This window comes from Calonectris borealis, chromosome 1, assembly GCF_964195595.1.
Source record: "Calonectris borealis chromosome 1, bCalBor7.hap1.2, whole genome shotgun sequence".
NCBI lineage: Eukaryota > Metazoa > Chordata > Aves > Procellariiformes > Procellariidae > Calonectris > Calonectris borealis.
The window spans coordinates 208,085,778-208,109,799 of record NC_134312.1 but is presented as its reverse complement, the minus strand read 5'-3'; the positions used below and the strand labels follow the sequence as shown (position 1 = coordinate 208,109,799).

Sequence of the window (24,022 nt, the reverse complement as noted above, 5' to 3'; positions counted from 1 at the left end):
CTCATGAAAAATCTGTTTTTTCTTCTGCCAGGAGCACTTTACAACACTGGGAGGAGAGCCTTTCTTGCGGTATTTAGGTATTTCCGTAATGCACTCTGGGACTGAGGGGTCTGATTAAGATTTATAAGGTTCGTTTTAACATGCCGCTCGACCTGAACCCTTGTGAAGAAGAAAGATGAGTTATCTCCCAGGAAATCCCTGCAATACATGTGAAAACTGTAGGCAGGCTTTGTGTGTATTTCTATGAACATGATACAAAAGCAAATGCAAGCTGATTAAAAAAACGCATTCTGTAGAGCGATTTTTATTTTTGTTTTACTTATTTTTAAGAAAAGCTATATGAGCAATTAACTTTCTGTTCTGCTAAAAATTCTGACAGAAAACTGCAATGTTTTGAGCTGACTTGAAAATTCAGTTTTCTTCTGCATAAATTAAAAAGTCAACAAATATTTCCCTCATAGGACAAATGAAATCCTTAATTTCAAACTCAAGCTTTCTAATTCTATTTTTGGAATGGAAATAAATTTGTAAACAAAAAGATATTCTCTATAAAAAACGGAATAATTTTTTTTAAAAACATCCCCACAAAAACGTGAATGTTTTTCCACTTCTGTGTTGTTCTTTAATTATTGAATGGCATTCACTAAATGTGTCAGTATTTCTCAGTCTACATCTTTATAGAGAAAAGAAAGTTTTGGATTCAAAATGTCAGGCCAGCATGAATGGGTCTACCCTGTAGGCTGAGAGATGCAGGTTGAGGTAAATAAGCCCCAGCCTCGGGGTCTGCTGTCATTGCAGCCTGGGGGAAGCCAAGCAGGTGGTGGTGTCACCTGCGTCCTTCCCCAGAACCCTCCCTGCAGCCCTTCCCCAGTTGCCACAGGGCACCTGTGTTGCTTTCTGCCTGCCCCAAGGGCATGCCGAGCTCGGCTCCTCTTCTAGGACTTCTCTCCTCTCCGTGCTTTGGCAAGCAGGACTACCAAGGAACGGTGAATATGAGGATGCAGAGGGCATGTGCTACTGCTCTGGGCAGCTGGGACTCCCCCCAGTTGCACTGGCCGTGGGTGATGGGCCATGAAGAACCTTCAGCTGACTCAGTTTGTGCAGTATCAATGGCAATGCCAGTTTAGTGGAACAAAGCCAGTGGGTTCTAATATTTGTCACTCCCAACAAGACCACAAAATATCCCCCACGCCTCACAAAATGACCAGAAACTCCCAATTGGTCTCTCAGATTCCAAGGAAGAGAGAAGAACTGGCTACAAATATCTGGAAATGCAAAAAGAAAAACAGAGAAAGGAGGACTCATGTACGATCCCAGCCAAGCGCACAAACTTGTGTTGAACACTAAAATCGATGTACCTGATCCTTGTTTACACACAGGCACTTTATACCATGCTGCCTAGGTTGCAGAGCCTGGAAGTCAACTTTCCTCTGTGGTCAAAGTAGCGTAGCAGTGCACCTTAGCTTATCTTGCAAAGAAAACCACTGACAATATTCATATGCCTCAAAATAAGCATACGCTTAGATGGTTCTTATAACGAAACCATAGTAGCTCAGATACTTGAGTTGTTTCATATAAACTGAAGAAGGTTTCAAAAGGGCTTAGCAAAGTGCTGAAAAATATGAGGCACGCTCTAGAAGGCATTGCCAAAATGACCTCGAAGTTTTGGGGGCTTTCTTCCCCCGGTCTTAGCTTTCCTTTCTATTGTTTCTATGATAATCTTTTCCGTGTAAAATAGGGAATTGGAAAACTTACGGCTTCTGCCAACATCTGCTGCTGTAGAAGGAGTTGTTTTTGCTCCATCATTTGCCGTTGCAGAGCCTGTTTCTTTTCCATCAGTTGCTGATTCAACATTGATTGCTGGGATGAGTTCATGTAACCACTTCCAGTGTTTGGATTTGAGCAAGAACTGGAGCTTGGAGTGGGGCCAGCTCCCTGGCCTACCACAGAGTGTTGATCCTGAAACAGAAGAAATGGTTCATGAAGGATGAAAATGATAACAAGCATCAAGAAAAGGAAATAATGCTTTTTATGCAATTAGCTCAAGTACAGGACACAGCCCACAGAGGACAAGCGACCGATACAAAAGCTTTGACAAAATAAGAAGGGGATTGAGTAACTTCATGGCTCATGGAAGACTCTGAAAACGTGCCAGGTGGTTCCAGTGGAAAACCTCAATGTTGTACCAGGAGCTTGGGAAACGTTAACAGAAGTAACGGAGCCGTCTTGGGGATCTTTCAGGAAACTTGCATCGGGCCGTATGGCAGTTTGTTTGACCACAAGGGAACAAACTCGGCGTCTGCTGGTTCCTACCATCTGGCGAGCAGCAGCAAGAAGTTACAGACTCATTGCTAGAAGTGGCATCTATTCTTAGAAAATGCAGAAGCGGTAAGTTGCTACTTTGCAGTGGGGTGAGTGGTGCCGCTTTCATTCGTCCCATCACCTCCCTGACAAGAGCAATCTCTGAGAGATCGCTAATTGTCTCCCATTAGCGGCAGGATTAAATAGGCTTAGAGTTTATCAGCTTCCTTGGTAAAACAAATGTGTAACTAGACAGGACTTTGAAGAGGGCTTTAGAGTCTCCCTGGTCTTTGTGATTGATCTAGCTCCGCTTCCTCTTCCCCGTGTGCAGCTTCATGAGGAAGGAATGACAAAAAGTCATCTCAAGGCGCAATGGGGAAGGTACTTGGGAACTCAGACCGTGTACATACAGGATGAGAACAAATATGGGATGGCAACATGCTGCTTATTTTCTTTTACCCATGGTTTCCCTTGGCAGCAATATGTTTTCTGTCTACTTGCTCCACCACTGTTTTGTACTTGGACCTTTACCAAATGTAGGAAATAGTTTTCTCAGTCCACACACAAAAATGTGTTACCCCACAAAACTATTCAGCCTATGTTGGATTACTTGATGGTCAGGTATTCCTTAGCTGCCCAGCTGCAAAGAAAATAGGAGACACTGGAGAGGTCACAAGAGTCATGAGAAACATCAGTTTTCTGACTCCACTTTGTTGCAATTCACCATAGGAACCAAACCACTTAATTCTGTATAACCATAATATAGCAGTGTATTTGCTCCGCAACACAGGAACCCCTGACAGCTGCAGTCTGATGGTCCCTGTTATGCAGCGGTTCTCTTAATACCGAGGTGTAACCCCAAGGTCTGGTCTACTACCCAGGTAAAGCTCTGCTCCATGGCCATTGCCTCCCATGGCATCCAGGGAAATACGGACTGACCAACAGCGAAGCAAGGACTGGCCAGGCATAGCCTACTCATGCCCTGAAGGCTGCGGAGCACTGATGCTCATCACTTTGCAAACTCCAGGAAAGCTCATTTCCGTGCCTTAGCTTTGGCACACCCCCCACCCCCAATAACACACACACACTACAAACTAATCCAACTTATCTTTCTACCATCTGGCATGGAAGAAAGACAATGATTGTTATGGGTATTTCTATTTTAAAATAGTTCTGTGGCTTTAGATGGGGCCACACGAGTGCGTAGCTAGCTAGATAAAGTATTTGACGTCTGTTACTGAAATAAAAACCATGACTTTCTTCTGGAGCCACCTGCAGCCCCCAAGGCAGTGTTACAAACCCACCCTTCAAAATTTATTGGGCTCTTACACAATTATATCCCGCACACTTTCTTTCAGTTCCAGAAGGAATCCAGGATTGCTCGGCACTGCCACATTTTTCATCCCTTATGTTAGCTGCAAGATAGAAAATACCTCCTCTCAACAGACCTGCTTGCCAAGTTGTTGCGCAAACTTTTTTGTCTTTCTTAAAATATTTTGAAAAGAAAAATATGTTTCAATAAATTGGCTTTGACTTCTGTATTCAAATGACAACTCTAGCTTGAACCCAGCCACATGTTACATCCATTAATAGAATTCATCTGTTGTGTTTTCGCACAGATAATGCAGGCTCCCCCAAATGCGCTTTCATAGTCCTACATAAAAAAAAAACCAACAAAGCCCAACTTTTTCTCTCCCTTATCCCTTGCCAGCCCATATAAGCCGTGGGGAGGGATTTTGTTTTAAGATAAACCGCGTAGTGTCCATTCAAGATACCTATCAAAGAAAGCTCTTCTGTAATAGCAATTGGCACAAAACACCAGCTGCTTGGCAAACAGGCCCTGAGAAAACAGTATAAATCATCAACTTGGAGCCAGTTTGGGTTTTTTTGCATTTGGTCCTTTCTCTGCTGTTCATGAAACATCAGTGTGAGCCTATGAATCTACGATGTGTTACTTCTGCCTGCTGCTCTTCCATCAGCAGCAATGCGATGGGAGAAGGAAGAACAGTTTCCTAATAAATCAGGGGATTAGCTGCACGGCAGTTTGACCCTTCGTGAACTGGTGCTATCGAGCCTTACTCTCACCCCGCGCTTGCATCGCTGCAAATCAGAAGGCAGAAGGGCTACACTGCTGCCAGGGACGTGGGGCGACCCCGCTTTCATTGAACCGTTTCATCCTGCTCTAAGCCTGGCTTTACCACAGCAGCTTTACTATGACTCCACACATCTAAAGGTGCCGGTGGCCTTTTGAACTTCATTCCTGGGTTCCCATGCCTGCAGTTTATGCACTTTAACTTTAGAAACCCCTGACCAAAGAAAGCCTGGAGTGGGACATGCGTGTCCCCTCGCCCAGGAGCGCCTCTGCCCAGCGGGCTGCAGGGACAGCCCAGCATCTTGCCTGCATGGTGCCTTGCCTGCACGGTGACACCATGTTGTTTCCCTGCATGGGGAAGGTAACGCTCTCCCTGCTTTGCCTCCAAAGAGGTGATGTGATGAGGAGCTCACCGCTGCAGCCAGCTGGGTGTTAGGGATGGGCTGGAAGCATCGTACCTCCGAGAGGTACAAGTGTCAGTCTGGGTTTGCTCCCAACTCCTGCTCCACTTGCTGGCACCGCTTGTGCACGCTGCATCCCTCCAGCCCCCAGAGAACTGCAGCCCTTGCAGGGCCATGCCCGGTGCAGCTGGGGCAGGGACAGCAGCCAAGGGTGACCAAGCACCACAAACCCCATCTGCTCTGCTGGTGCCAAAACTCCAGCACAGCGGTGCCCTAGGTGCAAAGCAGGCGCCTTGCACCCCGTTCTCTGATGTTACAGTGAGATATAAAACCTACGAGAAGCAGGAAGAGTGGCAGAGGCAGTGAAAGCTCCTCAGAGCTGGTAGCACAACTGGGGTTTTGTTCATAAGCATCACAAAGAACATTATGCTCAAATGTTTAAATTAGCAGCAAATCAAAACATGTAAGACTGAGTCTGCCTTTCACTATCCCTGCTGCAGCTGACTTGTGTTCATACAAATGAAGGCAGGTTTTGGCTTCTAACACACATACGGACTTTCCAAAATAGACTTGACTTTTCTTTTCTTTCTTTCTTTTCTCTTTTCTTTTCTTTTCTTTTCTTTTCTTTTCTTTTCTTTTCTTTTCTTTTCTTTTCTTTTCTTTTCTTTTCTTTTCTTTTCTTTTCTTTTCTTTTCTTTTCTTTTCTTTTCTTTTCTTTTCTTTTCTTTTCTCTTTTCTCTTTTCTTTTCTTTTTTCTTTTCTTTTCTTTTCTTTTCTTTTCTTTTCTTTTCTTTTCTTTTCTTTTCTTTTCTTTTCTTTTCTTTTCTTTTCTTTTCTTTTCTTTTCTTTTCTTTTCTTTTCTTTTCTTTTTCTCTTCTTTTCTTTTCTTTTCTTTTCTTTTCTTTTCTTTTCTTTTCTTTTCTTTTCTTTTCTTTTCTTTTCTTTTCTTTTCTTTTCTTTTCTTTTCTTTTCTTTTCTTTTTTCTTTTCCTCTTCTCTTCTTTTCTTTTTCTTTTCTTTTCTTTTCTTTTCTTTTCTTTTCTTTTCTTTTCTTTTCTTTTCTTTTCTTTTCTTTTCTTTTCTTTTCTTTTCTTTTCTTTTCTTTTCTTTTCTTTTCTTTTCTTTTTTTTCTTTTCCTCTCCTCTCCTCTCCTCTCCTCTCCTCTCCTCTCCTCTCCTCTCCTCTCCTCTCCTCTCCTCTCCTCTCCTCTCCTCTCCTCTCCTCTCCTCTCCTCTCCTCCTTTCACCTCCCCTCCCCTCCCTTCCCTTTTCCATCCCTTTCTCATCCCTTTCCATTTCCATTTCCCCAGACCCTGCCTGTGAGTTAGGATCTGGCTGCATATCAGCTCTGTTGCCCCTTTTGGGGCCATTCCCGATGCTCTCACTGAGAGGTGCTGCAGATTGCCTCACCTTGGTCTTCTGCTCCGCGGGCAGGACAAGCCTGACCAGCCTCTGTCCTGCCTGTGCCCTGCCAGGTCTGGCAGCTCAGGCCAGCGAGCCTCTGCCCAGCACCTCCTGGGCTGCTGCAGCTCTTCACTGCGGGCTCTCCCCCGTGCCAGGACCCCTCGTGCTGCTGCTTAAACCTTCGACACAAAATGCTGCTCCCTGGGCCAAGCCCACAGCAAGGAGCTGTGGGCAACGCCGGGCATCGCTCCCTCCACGACCCCACAGCGCCGCCGGCTCCTTCCACACCGCTCTGGAGAGGCTTCTGCATGGAGCTCAAAGAGGTGTATGAAAGGTTCCACGGAAATGCAAGACGTTACTGTGTTTCCCAGGGAAAGAAAGAGTTTTTCCTGATCGTGGCTTTTCTATTGAGCAGCAACAGCAACGTGCGGCTGGAGAGAGGGAGTTCTGCAAAGCTGAGAGCTGGCAGGACAGGACAAAGTGCACCTTCCTCCCTTCCTCGCCTCTCCCTTTCTCTCCAAAGCTTGTCAGGAGCCCCTGAAAGGCTTTTGCAAGCTTGCATTTCTAAATTCCTAGTTCAGAAGCAGTTTAGGGACACTTGGCTGGAAAAAGATGTGCAAACCTTTTGCCTCTTTCTCCTGGAAACGCCTTGAATTGATGAATAATTTTGGTAGGACAGAAGGGAAACAATGGTCAATTTTTTACTAAACCACAATGTCTGCAGAGGCTCTTTGCTTCCCAGCCAGGAGCGTTGGCATCTGTGTCGCAGGACGGGCTTCTGCTTCTTGCAGATTTTCCCTCAAAACGGGGGGGGGGAGATTTTTTCTGCCTTCCAGTTGCTCTGTGGGGCAGCTCATTTTGTGCCCAGGAGTGACAGTGCCGACTTTCGCTCTCCTTTTGCATTAGTTCTGGTTTAAAGATAGAATGAATTTGAAGAAAAAAGTATTCTTTTCACTGAAACCTGCTCAGCGACGGATGCTGTGTAAAGTTTTGTTCATCCTGTGCTTGTCATTCCCACTGAGGAGCAGTTTGATTCAGTTGCATTAATTGGCATCACAGGCAATTCAGAGTGAGGATGGTGCAGATCAAGGCACCTCTGTGGATTTTCTCCTCTTAAATCAGGGACTGGTGGCTCTCCTGACCCTATGAGCTTCTCAAGGGCATTATGCTTTGACTGTGAACCACCCTGAACACTGAGCACTGGAAGGAAGAGGAGGAGGACTCCAAGGAGTGACTCACCGAAGTCCTGCCGCACCATCTCAGGGTGGTGCGAGGCTGGTGGCAAAGCCCAGACCCCCTGTGACCCCCTGGTGTGAACCACCACCGCCTCAGCTGGCATGCTGCTTTCCACAGCCAGAAACTGGGGTTCTCAGGAGGCCCCCGGGGCCAAGCACAGGGCAGTACCAGGCTTATTCAGAAGAGCTGATCTCACTCATAGAATCATAGAACATTTAGGTTGGAAAAGACCCTTAAGATCATCGAGTCCAACTGTAAACCTAGCACTGCCAAGTCCACCACTAAACCGTGTCCCTAAGCACCACATCTACACGTCTTTTAAATACCTCCACAGATGGTGACCCAACCACTTCCCTGGGCAGCCTGTTCCAATGCTTGACAACCCTTTCGGTAAAGAAATTTTTCCTAATGTCCAATCTAAACCTCCCCTAGGGCAACTTGAGGCCATTTCCTCTTGTCCTATCGCTTGTTACTTGGGAGAAGAGACCAACACCCACCTCGCTACAGCCTCCTTCCAGGGAGTTGTAGAGCACGATGAGGTCTCCCCTCAGCCTCCTCTTCTCCAGGCTGAACACCCCCCCAGTTCCCTCAGCTGCTCCTCATAAGACTTGTGCTCCAGACCCTTCACCAGCTTCGTTGCTCTTCTTTCATGCAACTTTAGGAAGCCAAGTACAGGGGGCTCCATCCAACGGCCGGTCTCAGCACTTGCCAGCCCCCTTCTGAGCCACCTCTTTTCTGCTACATCTAATGCAAGCAGAAACACCCCTTTCTGCTAAACGCTGGGGTTTCCATGGACATCTGGACTCCAAGCACTGCCTGCCCATGTCCTTGTCTCAGACAAGAACGCAAAACTACAGCAGGACCATGGCAGAGTGCCTGTCGAGTAAGAGCTCTTTCAGCTATAGTGAAAAAGCTAAAGAGTTTTCTTATTTTTAGGAATAACTCCCACAGTTGACTGGAGCGCAGAGGGCTGCTTTCTGTGCCAGTGTACACTGTGAGAGCCCCAAATAGTTCCTGAGGTTACGCTGATTTGCAACAGCTGAGGATCTGATCTACACATCAGGGCTGGAAATAACACAGACTGAGCAGAAACACAGCCAGCCCAATTCTCCCTTGCCTTATTGCTTGTTCGGCCCAATGGGGGTGCAAAAAGCATCTTCCTGAGCACCTCAAACTCATTCAGCCTTTTTGCATATCTGGAACATACAGCGTAAAAGTGAGTCTCCTGTAAGTTTAGGTCTCTAAGTAAAAACTTAGTTCAGATTCTCTCTAAACTGCCTGTTGCCCTCTCCCTTCACTATGCAGAGGGATGGGGCTGTATAATTAGGCTCTAGATGCCTAATTTAGACAACTAAGTTAGGAGCCCAGATTAGATGATAGGAACATTCCCTTACACTCCTAATTTCAGATGCTTATAGTCACACCTGAGTAAGACGCCTGGAAGAGTGAGTGTGAACACCCCCTGATCTGCCAAGCACTAGTGAATCGCTTTCTGAGGATGTTGTATAGAGTGACCTAAAAGCCTCTAAAGTTAATCATGCAGAAGATACTGTTATAGGTTGAATTTCTCCTAATACCCTGCCAGAGAGTAGTCCTATGCATTCCAGCAAGATCATATTCATATGTATAAAGAGCATTTGGAAAACCTGAATATTGCAAGATCCCAAGACCTGTTTTTCCTGTGTTTAATAACCAGAGATACAGCTGGGTGAAGACTGCAAAATATTTCCCTTCAGTAATTTTGTGGAGTGTTTGTAAGAAGCTGGCTCAGCCACATGAGACCATCTTCCGTGTTTTTCTCCTGTGAACATCTGAGCTCTCAGGACAAAAATTTCAGGGCCAACCATGTTTCCAAGGCACATACACAAGGAATCACGGACACTAGCATTTGCGATTTCACAAGCCCGGGCTGCCTGCCAGAAATACTTGTGCCTTCATCCAACCAGGGAAAAGAAGCAAATGCTGTGTCACTCCTCCAACAAATCGAGCAATGGAGCTCGAAGAGGAAATGTGGACGAATCCCTTCATATACTACAAAGCTGGAAATGATCATGACAGTAGGGACCACACACCTGATTTCTGCAGCCTCACGAGTGGGAGCCACCCATTGGAGTGATAGGTTTGGATATCAAGTGATGCAGCAGATACTCAAGATGCAAAGGGATAGGTACTTCAGCACACCCAACTGCTGCAGCTCTCACTGGGAGAGCCAGGGAGGCCAGGCTTTTTAAAAGGCCGGGTTTTTGCACACACTGAAAGTTAGGTGGACCTCAGAACTATTTTCAGAAATAGGTAATTCTCCTGCTACTCAGTATTGCAAAAGTTTATGCAGAAAAAGAGTAAAAAACAGACACTGTGCACAATCTTCTAGGTAAAAATGGGCGATCAAATACCCCAAAGGAGCCAATCCCCACTTTTGGTGAGAAACCACAGGCAAGAAAGACTTTGACAGATAGTTATTTGGGCAGCTCTTAATAGAAACCTTTTTTAGCACTTTGCCTTTTCAGCACCAACAAAGGAAGCTGCTCACTCCTGAGATATCCTTGTGAACTGATTTTCAGCTGCTCACTCCTGAGATATCCTTGTGAACTGATTTTCAGCTAGTGATTTATTTGTAGCCTTGCCGTAATCCCTTGCCGGAAAGCTGCAGAGCCCTATAGCCACTAGCAGGCACTCTTAGAACAACCTTCCCACCCCAACTCCTTAAACTCGGGCAAAGCGGGAGCTGCATCTTGCAGGGACCGAGGCTCAGATTCAGCACTTGCACAATCGCATAGCAACAGACCCAGGAACAGTGCCTCATTACGAGCCTTGTCCGACAATCAAGTCTTTAACGAGAACAAAGGTTGACAGTGATTAATCATTAAGCAGTTTCTTGTTCCTTGCTGCACGTGTTGGAGGCCGCCTCCCGCCGAGGCAGTCTGGCAGATTTCCTGTCTGCGCTATACCAGGGCCCGCGTCCGGACACACAGAGACGTCTTTTCCCAAAGCCAAGCGCACAGATGAACGTCTTGTCTCCGTTTCTGAGCACGGCAAATTCGGAATGCATGCGCATTCTGCAAAAATAATAAACCCTCAGCTGTACATCTGATTGCTGTATATTCAGGCGAAACGACCTAAAGGGGATTTGTTCACGTCAGAAATTTTCCCAGAGACTTCAAGGATGGATTATTAGTATTTTACCACGTGCACCCTGATGAACTTTTAATGTGATCTTCTGGCATAATGTGTATATGAAGGTCTCCATTTTAGAAAGATTTTGTTTATTTGCAATGAAAATAGCATGCACGTGTTGAAAGTTCAACAGAGGAGGTTATTGTGAAATGTCTGCATCAGAACAGGAATGTTGGCTCCATCAAAGTCGATGGCAAAACTCCAGCTGACTTCAACAGGGCTAGAATTTCCTCCCAGGTCCGCATCCAGCCACAGGGGCACAGTGGCACCCTTGGCGTGGAGTGACCTCAGCGTACAACTTCTAGACAAGGTACTTACCTGGTTCAGAGAGGCACTAGCAAAGAGCCTCCACTAATGTACCCGGGCAAAGACTACCCTGAGATCTGTACGGAGCTCTGGTTTCAAATGCCTCATGTGCTCTAACTTATATTGAAATAAGTATGCCAAAAAACATGAATGATGAAGACTCCTATCAGGTTTTTGACAAGATCAGACACATACTGATTTGTTCTACTTTAGCATTATCGTTTGCAGTGGCTGTAATATGCAATATCCACATTGCAACAAGCCAAGCCCTTTAGTTTATCATCACACAATTGCAGGAAACTAAATTAGAGAGGTTTAAGAAACTGCCACTCCTCCAGCTAGAACAAGAGCTGGGGCGAGTGGACCTGTTTTGCCTAGTACTTCAGGACAAGGTACGTGCATGCTCGCAGGCTCTGTGCCTCCACTAAGGAGTGGTAATTTCCAGCTGAGGCAGTGAAAACTTCCTAAACTGATTGAATTAAACACTTGTGATTATCTATCTGTATCTTTAGTGTGGGCATATATTATCTATGGATATGTATACCTTATTCATCTAAATGTTCTTGTCTTGTTGCCATATGTTTATTATCTTTCCCAGAAATTATCTAGCCTGAGGATGATACAGAGCATGGAAAATTTCAGCCCACTTCGAAAAACTATAAGCAATCAAAACCAGGGTCCTTTAAGACCCAAGAAGTGTTGGGTGAATTCAGTAATAGGTGGCACTCTCATACATAGGTGCTTATATTTAAATGTCCAGTTTACAGAGCAGTGCTAAAAATGACACTGAAGTCTTACATATAACAGGCCTACATATAATGTGTGTCCTTTTTGCCATATTATCCTCATGCTTCATCCTCATGTTTCCCTCCCTGCAGCAGCTCTGACAGTCCCACTAACCCAAGGGCATGTGGGCAACATACAGGGCAGTGTGGTCCAGAGGTCCCCGAGCTCGTGGAGACCTGGGCAGCAAAGACCGCATGGAGCAGTGCGAAGTGAACTAGCTAAGTGTGGAATATTTATTCTCAAAGACCACTGTTTGTTTTCAAAGATAAACCATGCTGAGGGACATTGAGCTGAGGGACGTTTAGCTCATGAGGACGCTGCATGAATGCAGCCGTCTTCTAGACCTGAACCCGCCCAGCGTTGTCACTGTAAGATCAGGTCAACACTAGTGCTGCATTTGCAAAACTATTACTTTCTAGCAGATCTAATGGAAACAGAATAAAACAGTCTGCGCCTTTTCTTCTCAATCATAAAAACTAATGTAAAATTCTATAGGAAATTAGTGTAATTTTTTTATCCTCTTGATTTCCAGGCTATTCTCTAGCTTCCTCAGCTTTTCCCACTGGCATTTATCTAGGTTTTCTTTGCACCTTCCATATCCCTCCTCATATAGGATTCACCCTCCCTATTAATTGTCTGTAGTTTAAACACATTTGTGTCACTTCTAAACAACAACCACAGAAGAAAAAAAAAAAGGGATGATGACATAATGTGAAAATTTTCCTCAAGCAATAAAACAAAGCAAAGCAAACACCATAAAATGCCAGTTTTTCTGCGGGAGGGTATGAGGGAGCAGGCAACCTGAACGAAATATTTAATGAAGAAAGAAAAAATAATTAAACACAAAGAACAATAACAACAACAGAAAAACCACATCACTGGGACCAAACACTTGAATACAAATGGGCACAACATGGGTGACATGACTGTCAGAGACACATATTAAGATCAAAGCCCTCCTGCTGAGAATACACAGCAAGAACATGAGCATCCTTAAACCAGAGCCTCCTGGGATCCGCTTTCTAAACCAACAGTTCTGAACTCTGATGGAAAACAATGCCGGATACTGAAAAGCAATGTGTGAAGAACAGCTCTGACCTGCGTCTCCCTGCGCTGATTAAAGCCTTGGATGGGACACGCGGTAGGACTGGATCTCTTTGTTTCAAGTTGCCCGTCCTGGGACAATGACTGATGCTAGCTGAAATCAGCATGTGGGGCTGGGGACCATGTATCACTGGCCACCGAAGGGGTGGAGGGGACAACAAATCGTTTCCTCATTGTGACAGCCCGTGGTGCTAGTGCGATGCACACCGCAGGGTTCAATGGTGCAGGTATGGCTGCCTGTCTACTCGGTTTTAAATGAGTCCCTAGCACACAACCCCAACAGTGGTCTTCCCTCTTCCTGCTGAAGGGCCTTCTTCTTTTATGACTGCTGTCTTTGTTATAAACCAACTTAATTTGATGTCTGTTAATTTGCGGGAATTGACATAAACCTTAGGCTCCTGCCATCCCCTCTCGCTCTCTTGATGAATGTGATAAAACGATGCCAGTGGCCACAGCAGCCTGAGGGCTTGACAAATCTACCTATCCTTCATTTGTCTGTGCCAACAGCAGTTTCATTAAAATGTGAAAACACCAGGTTTCCTAAAGAGCACTCCAGGGATTTGCCTCATTTTTCACTATGAACTCAAGATGTAGGAAGAAACGTGGTTTTATCCGGTATCCCAGAAGCTCTGAATACCTCTTCTCTGGGGGATAACAGAGTTAGAGCTCACCCACTTCTGCTTTCAGACCTGCAGAGTTTAGCTCTTTGCCTGGCCGGGTTCCCATCGCAGGAATTTATCTGCTGCCTCATTGCCCCTCTGGTAGCATTACCTCTGGTAGCATCTGGAGATGGCAATGCTACATGGTGGTTACTTTTTTTATCTAGCTTCGGAAAAAAAAAAAGGTTAGTCAAAGGTGGCAGAAGGCCACTACCACTGTATAATGGCACAGGCCCTTCAAGGAGAGCCTGGCATCTCACCAAGCTCAAAGAGAGGTGCAACAGTACCTTAGTGAGTTGTTTCTTCTGTTCGTTATCTGCAAGCTTTAGAAAGCTGAAATGGAGCCAGCTACAGAGGTCAGAATAGCTCGATCCACCAGGGACTAGTCCTGCCTTGGACAGCATGCCTGGGAGGAATTATCTGAGGAAAGGCTTCCTTAAATCAGATGAAGTAAAAAAGAATTATACTTCTGGCATTTATTTAAGTTATTTACTGCCCAAATCTTGCAGCGTGGGAAAGAATAACAGACTATCCAGGGCCTGCCATGTTCCAGCTATCAGATAAAGTGCGACTCCGGAGAATGGGAAGGTTGGTGCCAACAAAAACCTTCTTGGACTTCTGTTCATTTTGCATTATTCTTGTGCAAGAGCAGTGAAAACCTGTTTTGCATCCCCGTTTTTAAATAGACCTATTCACATATGGAAAAGAACAGGTGGACAGGGTATCACTGTCCTGTTTTCTTTCTCTGAGCAGGAAAGCGCAAATGCAATTGCCTGTGTCTACAAATCATCCTCAAATTATACTGTGGCATTTCCCACAGTTGGGGAAAGAGCAAAGGTCAGTAGCCCACAGGGCAAGGACTAGGGGTGTCTGCTTAGCCTGTTACATTCATGCTGTCCCCTGCCAGACAAGCCCTGGGCTTGTCCGCCCTGACGGGGACACAGCATTGTCTTCTGGCAGGGCCTGCGAAGAGGAGATGCAAGTTCTGCCCCCATCTTTGCACGGAGGTGGAACTTCGTCCATGGTTTGAAGAGTGACCTGACCTCTTTCTTTTCTCTCGTCCTTTTAAATTCTTAGTCAAGTTACCATGAGCTCTAGCGAGCACAGCCTGGCACCAACAGGTTCTCTTTTCTGCTGCTAAATGTGGCCGTAGCTACATGTTTTGTTTCAGTTTTCCATGTTCCTGCTATTCTGTCTGGAGAGGTCCTTGTGTCCTTGTTTCATGTGTCAGCAAAAATGCAGATGAAGGAAACTTCATTGTGAACTTTGCTTTCTTGAATGTATAGCCTGGCTTCGACTGGCACTCAGCCTCTAATGCCTGTAGGGAGGAATTATTCCAGCGCCCTCCCCACTGCCATTGTGTTCCCTACACCAGCTCTTTCCTCCTTAGTCTCACAGCACATACTAAAAATATATAAGTAGTAGTATATATAAGCAATTAATATAGAAATCCCGTGTCAACATTACATTGCTCTGCTTTTCTCCAACAATTTGGAGAGATCAAATGCAATTTGTGAACAAGTCAGCAAGCAGACCTGAGAATGAAGTAAGGAGCCTTTCGTAGGCATCTGCAATGCCTCTTGAGAGGTGTTGGACCAAGACAGCGCAGACAGAACACTGAAGCAGAAACACCCAACTGACCTCTTAACTGTCCTTTCATAAAAACGAGGAGAGAAAGCAAAAGGAAGACTACAAGGAGAAGCCAGCTGAACTAAATGAACTGCATGGAGTTGTACTACATTCTGTAAATACTTGGTTAGGCAGCACAGAGGTGAAAAATAGGAGTTGGCTGGGTTTGATTTGGCTTGTCCTGTACAGGTCATCCCTTTGCAGTCCTGACATTTGGACAATAATGTAGAAGAAGAGAGAAGCATTCATTTATTGCAAGCTTGGATTATTTTGGATTTTAGATATTCTAAACCTGCATATTTACTATGCTGAAAAAATATCTTGATCTGTGACATCCTTTTTCCTGTCCTAAAAAGCAGAAGTTGGATTCACTCTTGGGCAATAAGCAGGATATGCCTCCTTTAACTTCCAAATAAGGTTTAAATGGTATTTCTTTGGCTCACTGGTTTGTACTATCTTGCACAGAAATAAATTTTACCCAAAGGCTGCTTTGCAGGGTGCTGCTGCAAGTGACCTTTCTTCTGGGCCACATAAAAGTTTCTGGTAAGTTTTTTAGATGTTACAGGCAGGAGAACCCTACCAGGCTGGAGATTGTGTGGATTCAAACAACAGGAGGAAACTCTGACACAGAAGAATTCACCTGCATTTTTAATTAAGGGAAGGGCAAAAATCTTGTGATGTGTCAAACTGTGGGTTCAGAATATTCTGAATATCATGATAAAAGTTTGAGACTGGGTAGCAAGGAGTTCTGATGTGACATTTGTGGGGTTTGACACCAAAACTCTTGATAAATTGTCATAAAGTTACTAGGAGTCTTGATAAAACATCTCTAAAATACCGTGTCCCTCTTGTTATTACAAATATAGAAGTGTTATGATGGGAAATAATATGAGTTTTAACCAATGGCGTAAAGTACCTCAAATGTGTGTTGAAATATGTATGATTATGTAAATTAGATTGCTTGGGATATGTAGGGCTAGAAAGGGCAGGTTTACGAAGTAGTTGCTTGGCGTGGTAAAGAGCTTCTTCCAAGTTCATCTTGTTCTCCAGACCAAAGAAGTGTCAAATTCAGGGAATAACCCCTTACTAGCAAGGTCTTGCTCTGTAAAAATGCTTCCTTGATTTTAGTAATAAGAATGTTAGCTGTGCCTCTTGATTTCTGCCATGCTTCTCTGTAATAATTTTTGTGTGACTAATCAGAGTCGAATCTAATGAAAATAAAGTGTTAATTAAGCTTTATCTAATCTCAATCTAATCTGACAGCAGCAACCCACATCTGCTGCTCTGCTGTGCACTCCTATTTGGACCACCTACTATACATGGATAATTAGGTGTCGCAACTACTATGGCATCTAAATTCAAGAGAGTGCTGAGTGATTTGGACAGCCATCTTAATAGCCAGACCCACCAGTCCCTGCCTTCCTAGACATAGGATGGACAGGAGTTACTGTATTGTCCCATCTAGGAGCCAGAAACAGATTCATTTCATGTCATTATACAGTTAGGTATCTAATCCAGTCACCCAGGCTCTCCCTGTTGTTCATGGAGTGAAGGCAACTCATTGCCTCCAGAGAGTTACTGGTCAAGTCTGGCCTCTGAAATGGATGTGGTGAATCTAGAGGTGCTTCTGTTCTTCTGCTGAGTGGAGGAGCATGGGGGGCTAGCTTGGACATGAAACCATATGTTGAAATGAGACAATTCTCACCTGATGGTGAGAAATCTGAATAAGAAATTGCACAGCCATCAAGTCTGTAGTAACAGATTTAGAAGCCAAAAGCAAACGCATTGGAAAGATCCCACTGGGCTTTGGACCAGGCTCTGTCATAAAGAGAAGTTCTTATCTGCTGTGATATGTTCGAGGGGAAGCAGGCCAAAGGATGCACAAAAATACTGTACACCTTCTCATCACATAAAGAAGGAAAGCAAATGCAATGTAGAGAAGAGGCATTTTGTGGCACTACCCTTGCATACATTATCTTACTTGCAAAGCTTCTTTGTCGTGCTATTCCTTCATTCTAGCCTTGGTAGAAAAGGATAACATAGTGTAAGGCCACTGATTAGAAAAAGACTGGTTTTGCCTTAAAAAAAAAAAAGTTAAATGGTAGCTTTTTACCCTGCTTCCATGTGTATCAAAGTTAGCAATCAAGATCATGACCCAACAAGATGTTTAAGTTTCTTAATTTCCTCAGCCTTGATATCAGTGGGATATCACTGCAATCCAAAGAGCTCTTCATAATTACACATAAAATACTGTTTTTCACAGTTCTGGGTATTTTCAGTGTGTCCACATAAAGACATTTCCCATATTTACAGTGTAGTCCTTTTGCCCAGCGGTAAAGATGAACTGAAGTTTATCCTGTTTGGGATGGTCTGGTTGAAAGCCAGTTAGACTTTGGAAGTAAGGAAGACCACTGTCCTGGTGAATCTGGGCCAAAATATCAACTTTTTCTGCCTCTGATTCCTACAAGGCCTGTACAGCAACACCATTACCAGACAGGAGGGCTGAATGGTGTTATTATTTTGAGTCATCAACATACAATTTTCCATCTCTTCTGCTTTTGAAAACATTAACTTGTTAATAGGATAATGCGTCATTAATAGCTTTGTTTAGTGTGCAGAAACTCTGGTGCTGGCAACAAATTTTGGGAATGTGGGGACCCAACCTCCTTCAGTGCTCAAGCCTGTGAAAGCATGGCTGGAGGGGAGGGGAGTGTTTTGTGCATAATATAGAGATTTCCAGGTTTTACTGGCTGTCGGGGCAGGGTACATTTGATCTGGAAGGACAGAGACAGAGTCATGGAGCAGCCAGGTGGCATTTTGGATGAGAAGAGGTGTACTTTAGAAAAGTCATATTACACCAAATGGCATGGAGGGCAATGCCTGCAATAAAATATTGTTCAGGTGTGGACCTTAGTAGTAATTTACATGCCTTTAGACATTAAACTGGATGTGTTCCTTGTTCATTCTTCCTGTCTTTAATGAGCTTTTGTTTTGTGGCCTGTCTGCTTGTGGCTGATGCTTTAGTAAGTGAGGGACATGGAGAGCCATGTGCAGAGAACTCGAAATCCAAACACCCTCATGGAGAGACGTATTTGCTTCTGGCCTGCTCCTCTCGAGCTCTTCTGGGGGAATTACTCCGATTAATGCCCATCATTTTGCAAGGATAAGGGATGACCTAATGTATTTTCCTTTCTTGCTCAAATCAGACTTATCTAGTCTTTGTCCATACACACTGTATGACCTGGTTTTCCTCTCTGAGATAAGTCTTCCTAAGCTGCTAAAAGCTGGTCTGAAAAGCCAGCTCAGAGGTCAAGTGAGCAGGATTTCATGATTTTACTGAATACCTTTAAGGAGAAAATGAAAGCTTTGGGTTACACTGCTAGTCTGCCAGCATTAGACATAAGCTGGGTCCAATGAAATCTTGCAGTGCTCAGTTCACCAGTGGAAAGCACATCCATCTTGAGATACCAATGGTTCCCTACCCAGGGCAGCGATTAGTTTAGATGAATAAAAACAAATTGAAGGGAAAAAACATTAAAAAAATCCTACAGCCCATGCTGACACCTTACAATCTGGTGTGAATAAAGATCTCCAGAGAGTCACCACGAGGACTGTGCCTCTTTTTTGCTCCATGAGCTCTGGCAGAGAGAAATTCTCTGCTGAAATTAGGGGCAAAACTCCCACCAACCTAAGCGGAGCCATAGGCTCCCTGAGAGTTTGCACAGCTCTGCATGCAGATGGATCACTGGCCTCTGCAAGGAACAGACATCTAAAGTCATGGCACACTGAAAATATGTGGCATAAATGGCACAATGGTGATATAGATAAGCAGACGGCAGCTGATATCTTCCTTCCTAACAAAGAAGGACAGCCCTCTTTACAGCTGAGAGACCTATCAACATCTTTGATATCATTGTTCTTGGGGGAACTGCTGAATAAAGGGGCTCTGTCTTTTTGAGCATAATTACAACTGATTTTTTTTTCCTGATAAAGAATGTAGTCATTGAGCCATAATGACATTATTTGATGACTTAAATTCATCCTCTAATCCCTCCAAAATGGTATAAATTATTGAATAAGTCACCCAACCCTATAAAAGCACTTTAAAAACATTTTGTTCAGCACGATAATGATCAGACAGAATGTAGCAAGAGTTACAGTAAATTAGACTCATGCTCCAAGCTGGCTGCCACTCAATATACTCATAGCTAAATTCTCACCTACTGAGTAAGACACTCTGCCATGGATAAATTAAGACATAGTCAGTTCTAAAGTGTGTTGGCAAGGACCTTTAGTTCCTTCCCATTTTTAACAGAGTTGCACATGCGATTTCTGGAGGTACTATAAGAGAGCTGCACAACGTTGTGCCTTGGAGAGATGCTGTGGTACCTCTGAGCAAGCTCAGAAACAAGGAAAATTAGTTTGCGTAGAGCTAATGTTTCCAGCACACCATTTCCAGCATGTAGATTAGCTTCTCAGACACTCCCAGCTTCTCTGCTGCCAGCCTCAAGCAGTGCCACAAGTTAACCCTAAGTTGCCTACACCTCATCCAGAGATGAACCTCCCTGCTTAGGAATCCGTGTCCACCAGCATCAGAGCCGCTCCTGTAGCGTTCCTGTGCTGTGAGGAAACAGATTTACTCCAGATCCAAGACCACCATCAATGAAAGCCTTGCTGTGTGCACCCTGTCTCATCCTGCCATTTCCCATCTCTTACATGGCAACGGCGATGCCCCAGTAAGGCGAGTCCTCACAACGTTGTGATACTGCGGTAGTGAAGTGGGATCCTCATCTGAACTGAGGTCCTTCACAAAAATTATGATCAGTTGTCATTGGTGATAAAATAACACCAACTATAGATAAGATATCTGAAATACTCAGCTGAGAAGACGGTTTGACAGCATTAGTAATCATACAAAACTTGTTAGTTTTTATTAGTCGTATCAGTTTGACAAAACAATTATTCATGATGCTCCTTAACAAAGAGCATGTTAACTGCTTGAGTGTTACCAGTGATGATGACAGATAATACACAGCAATAATTACAACAACACTGCTGTAATTTCTGCATTTCTCTGAATTGCTGATAGGTAGCTGACAACATTATAGAGCCGAAGTACCTTCCCTAAGTGATTCCCTTTACTACTGCCTAATAGAATGTGCTGGTTTGGGCTGGGATAGAGTTAATTTTCTTCATAGTAGCTGGTACAGGGCTATGTTTTGGATTTGTGCTGGAAACAGTGTTGATAACACAGGGAGGTTTTCTTTACTGCTGAGCAGCGCTGACACAGAGTTAAGGCCTTCTCTGCTCCTCACCCCACCCCACCAGTGAGGAGGCTGGGGGTGCACAAGAAGTTGGGAGGGGACACAGCTGGGACAGCTGACCCCAACTGGCCAATGGGCTATTCCATACCATATGACGTCATGCTCAGCACATAAAGCTGGGGGAAGAAGAAGGAAGGGGGGACGTTCAGAGTGATGGCGTTTGTCTTCCCAAGTAACCGTTACGCGTGATGGAGCCCTGCTTTCCCGGAGATGGCTGAACACCTGCCTGCCGGTGGGAAGTAGGGAGTGAATTCCTTGTTTTGCTTTGCTTCCGTGCACAGCTTTTGCTTTCCCTATTAAACTGTCTTTATCTCAACCCACGAGTTTTCTCACTTTTACCCTTCCGATTCTCTCCCCCATCCCACCAGGGGAGAGCGAGCGAGCGGCTGCGTGGGGCTTAGTTGCCAGCTGGGGTTAAACCACGACTTAGAGTTACTACAACCCTTAGACTTGGGGCACAGTCATGGACTAGCAGATACTTTTGAATCAGGTCCATTCTGAGGAATTTGACCCATCTTACAAAACACTGCCTAGGTTTGTTCATGCTGGAACGGAGAACCAGTGTGCTTGGGAGCCAAGCCAAAGCACTAATTCTGCCCAGTTGCCAATGTATTCTGGGAAATTTCTGCCCACAAGCTAATCTTCGGCTTGTTTCTCTTCATTGTAACTGATGTCTCAGCAGAAACCCTGGCCTGACCTTCTCTGCTGCCCTTAATAGAATCATAGAATCATAGGATCATTTCGGTTGGAAAAGACCTTTAAGATCATCAAGTCCAACCATTACCCTAACTGCCAAGTCCACCACTAAACCATGTCCCTAAGCACCACATCTACAGGTCTTTTAAATACCTCCAGGGATGGTGACTCAGATCAGTACTGTGCAAAAATCAGTGATATATCCACAATACAGCAAGACGCAATACAAGTTTCCCATATGAGTTATAGCTGGTTGTAACAACTTTTTCCTGTCCCAAATAAAAGAGCCTAAGAACTAGCAAACAGCTCCAGTTACCCAAGTATCCTGCTTCCAGCAGCAGCTGGTAATAAATGTCTGGTACAGGGAACAGAGCACAAGGAAAGTGTTTCTCCCCCTTGTATACCTTTTCCGTGTCACTCATACCTGTACCCTCTGTCAGGCCCTCCCAGATTTCTCTTTTTCAAGCTGACGGGTGCTGGACTCTTTAATCTGTTTCCACCTAGAGGCCATTCATACCTCCTGATCATCTTTGCTGCCTTTCTCTGATCCTCTTCTAGGGAGAACAGAACTGCACACAGCCGTCAAAATGTGGGTGAATCATAGGCTGAAACATTGGGATAATGATGTTTTGTAGTCCGCTTTCTATTCCCTTTCTATACTTTGTACCTGCTATTTGCATTTCCGATAACTGTTGATCCTGATATTTTCAGAGAACTACTCATAACAACTCAATATATCTCTCCTGAGCAGTGGCAGCTAAGTCAGTGCTCATGATTCTGTACATATACACAGGATTGTTTCTTTTAACCGTGTCTGTTACTCTGTATTTATAGACATTCACTATTTCATACAGCCCTTCAGTTTTCAGAAACCTTTTCTCCACTTTTTGCATCTGGCTTTTGGTTTTACACTTAATAATTTGTATTATGAGCAAACTTCATCACTTTATCACTTTGTTACTCACCCCTTTTTCTAGATCTATGTGTCTCTTGCACCAGAGGTCCTGGCCTTAATCCCAATGATGAAACTTCTTTATTAAGAACCTGACCATGTATCTCCACAGTTTCTTTCCTAACTTGATCCGACTTTCTCTCTTAGCCCATTGATAGTCTGAACTTTGTCAGATAAAAGTCTCCACATCTCCTTATTTACATAACAGAACTGAAAGGAAGTGGAAGTTCATCTTAAGGAAGATGGGGAGCAGGAAACAGGTATCTGCTAAAACAGACCCAAAATCCATCCACACTGGCACTCCCAAGTTACATTCTTTCTGTAATCAACCAGCAGACCACTTCCAAAACCCAGGATAAAACCCAAGGATCCCAATATCCTACATTCTGGCATTTAGAGACACCAATACAATCCTACATGTGAGCTAAAGCATCTTGAAATCTGTTCTAACCAATGCCAGCTAGAACGGTCCTGCAGGGACTACTGTCTCTAGACAAGACCGTTCTTGCGTGACCCTGGCCATGAAATGGTCCCTGTGCCTACAAAGTAGTGGAAAGTATAAATCTGGTTATGCTGGCTTTCCAGCTACTTGGGGATGCCTGTACCTGAAAAATCTCAGTTGCCCTTTGAGGACAAATATCCATAGCTTTCATAGCACTGGAGTGATGCATTTAATAATCTCCAACCCTGTCTTCTACTTTGGAAGCCAACATGTGAGGTGCTGACACAATGGACACAATCCCAATGTTTGTATCTTGGGGAGAAATAAAGCTACCACATTTGGATTATTACCTTAAGATTTGGATTACTACCTTAAGGTTCCATACTATCATAAGCACGTTTTGAGAAATGGGAAAAATATAAGGATCATTGAGAAATTCCTGTCACCATGACATCTCCTGCAATTTTCTGGGGACCAAACCAAGCATACAGCTGATATCTCCGCAGGGAAGATATGGACTGGAGATTGAATCAGGGTCACTTCCATAATCTCTGAAAATGTAAAGACTAATATGGGCTTTTGTTTCTCCCTAGATGTCAGGCTGGAGCATCATTACATTGAGACAAAGAGGTGGAGAAGGAGAGTACAGATTTGTAGGAGATATAGAAAGATTTGGAAGCCAGGCTTCTGCCTCCTGGAGAAATGAATCTTTCAAAGAAAGCATTCAGTGACAGTAATACAACTTCCCGATTTGATTTCTAAGACCTCCATGAACTTTTCCTTAGGAAGACAGCGGTCCATATTTCAATGCCATCACAAGACCAAACAGCATTGTTTTACCTGAGGTGAAGGTCAACCTGAGAGACGCTTGTGCCAGAGATGCCCAACATAGAAGTCTGTGTGACCACTGGGCCTTTCTACTCGTTGCCAGACAGCTCATTCAGAAAGATTTGCTAAATGGCTCTGCCAAACTCTGTAACCAGCAACGTGAGCCATCAGAACTATACTTTTCCGTGGCTTTTCCTGGAGTTGTGTTGTCCCTGGCTGATGTTTTGACTTGGCAAGGAGCAAACTTTCTTTTCATTCCTTCTCTGATCTTTTGAGAATCCCATCAGTAATGCCGGGAGAGCGAAGCGTGAATCATACGAAGCAGCGATGGAAAACTGGCTGAACATCCTCTGGAGAAGACAGAAGTCAGCTGCCCCGTTGTGCTCATCACTGCTTTCCACCTCTCACCTGACATCCTCTCCCTGATTCTCTCTTGCTCTACTCTGTCGAGTTTTGAACATTCTTCACATTTAGATGGGAGAGGATTTGTCCAGTGGGATATTCCCTGAAAACTGGCCTTTGCTAAAGTCCTCTCTGCAACAGCAGCACTCTCTCCCTTTTGTAATGACTCAGATGAGTAGGCCCAATGACTCAGTGATTTGGAGAGCTTAAATATCAAGGGACTATTGACAATAGCCTTCCTAGCTTGAGTAAGGATTACAAATCTCAGCGCTTTGGGATTGAAGGGTT

At 44.3% G+C, this 24,022-nt stretch overlaps 1 protein-coding gene across 1 annotated transcript in view; it reads right to left on the bottom strand.

The window, feature by feature from the left end:
* Positions 1-24,022, bottom strand: part of MAML2 (mastermind like transcriptional coactivator 2) — a 217,716-nt gene that overhangs the window by 11,769 nt on the left and 181,925 nt on the right. The window contains exon 3 of the mRNA XM_075140113.1: positions 1,756-1,959. Coding sequence (XP_074996214.1) covers positions 1,756-1,959 — 204 coding nt within the window. The remainder of the gene's footprint in view (positions 1-1,755; positions 1,960-24,022) is intronic.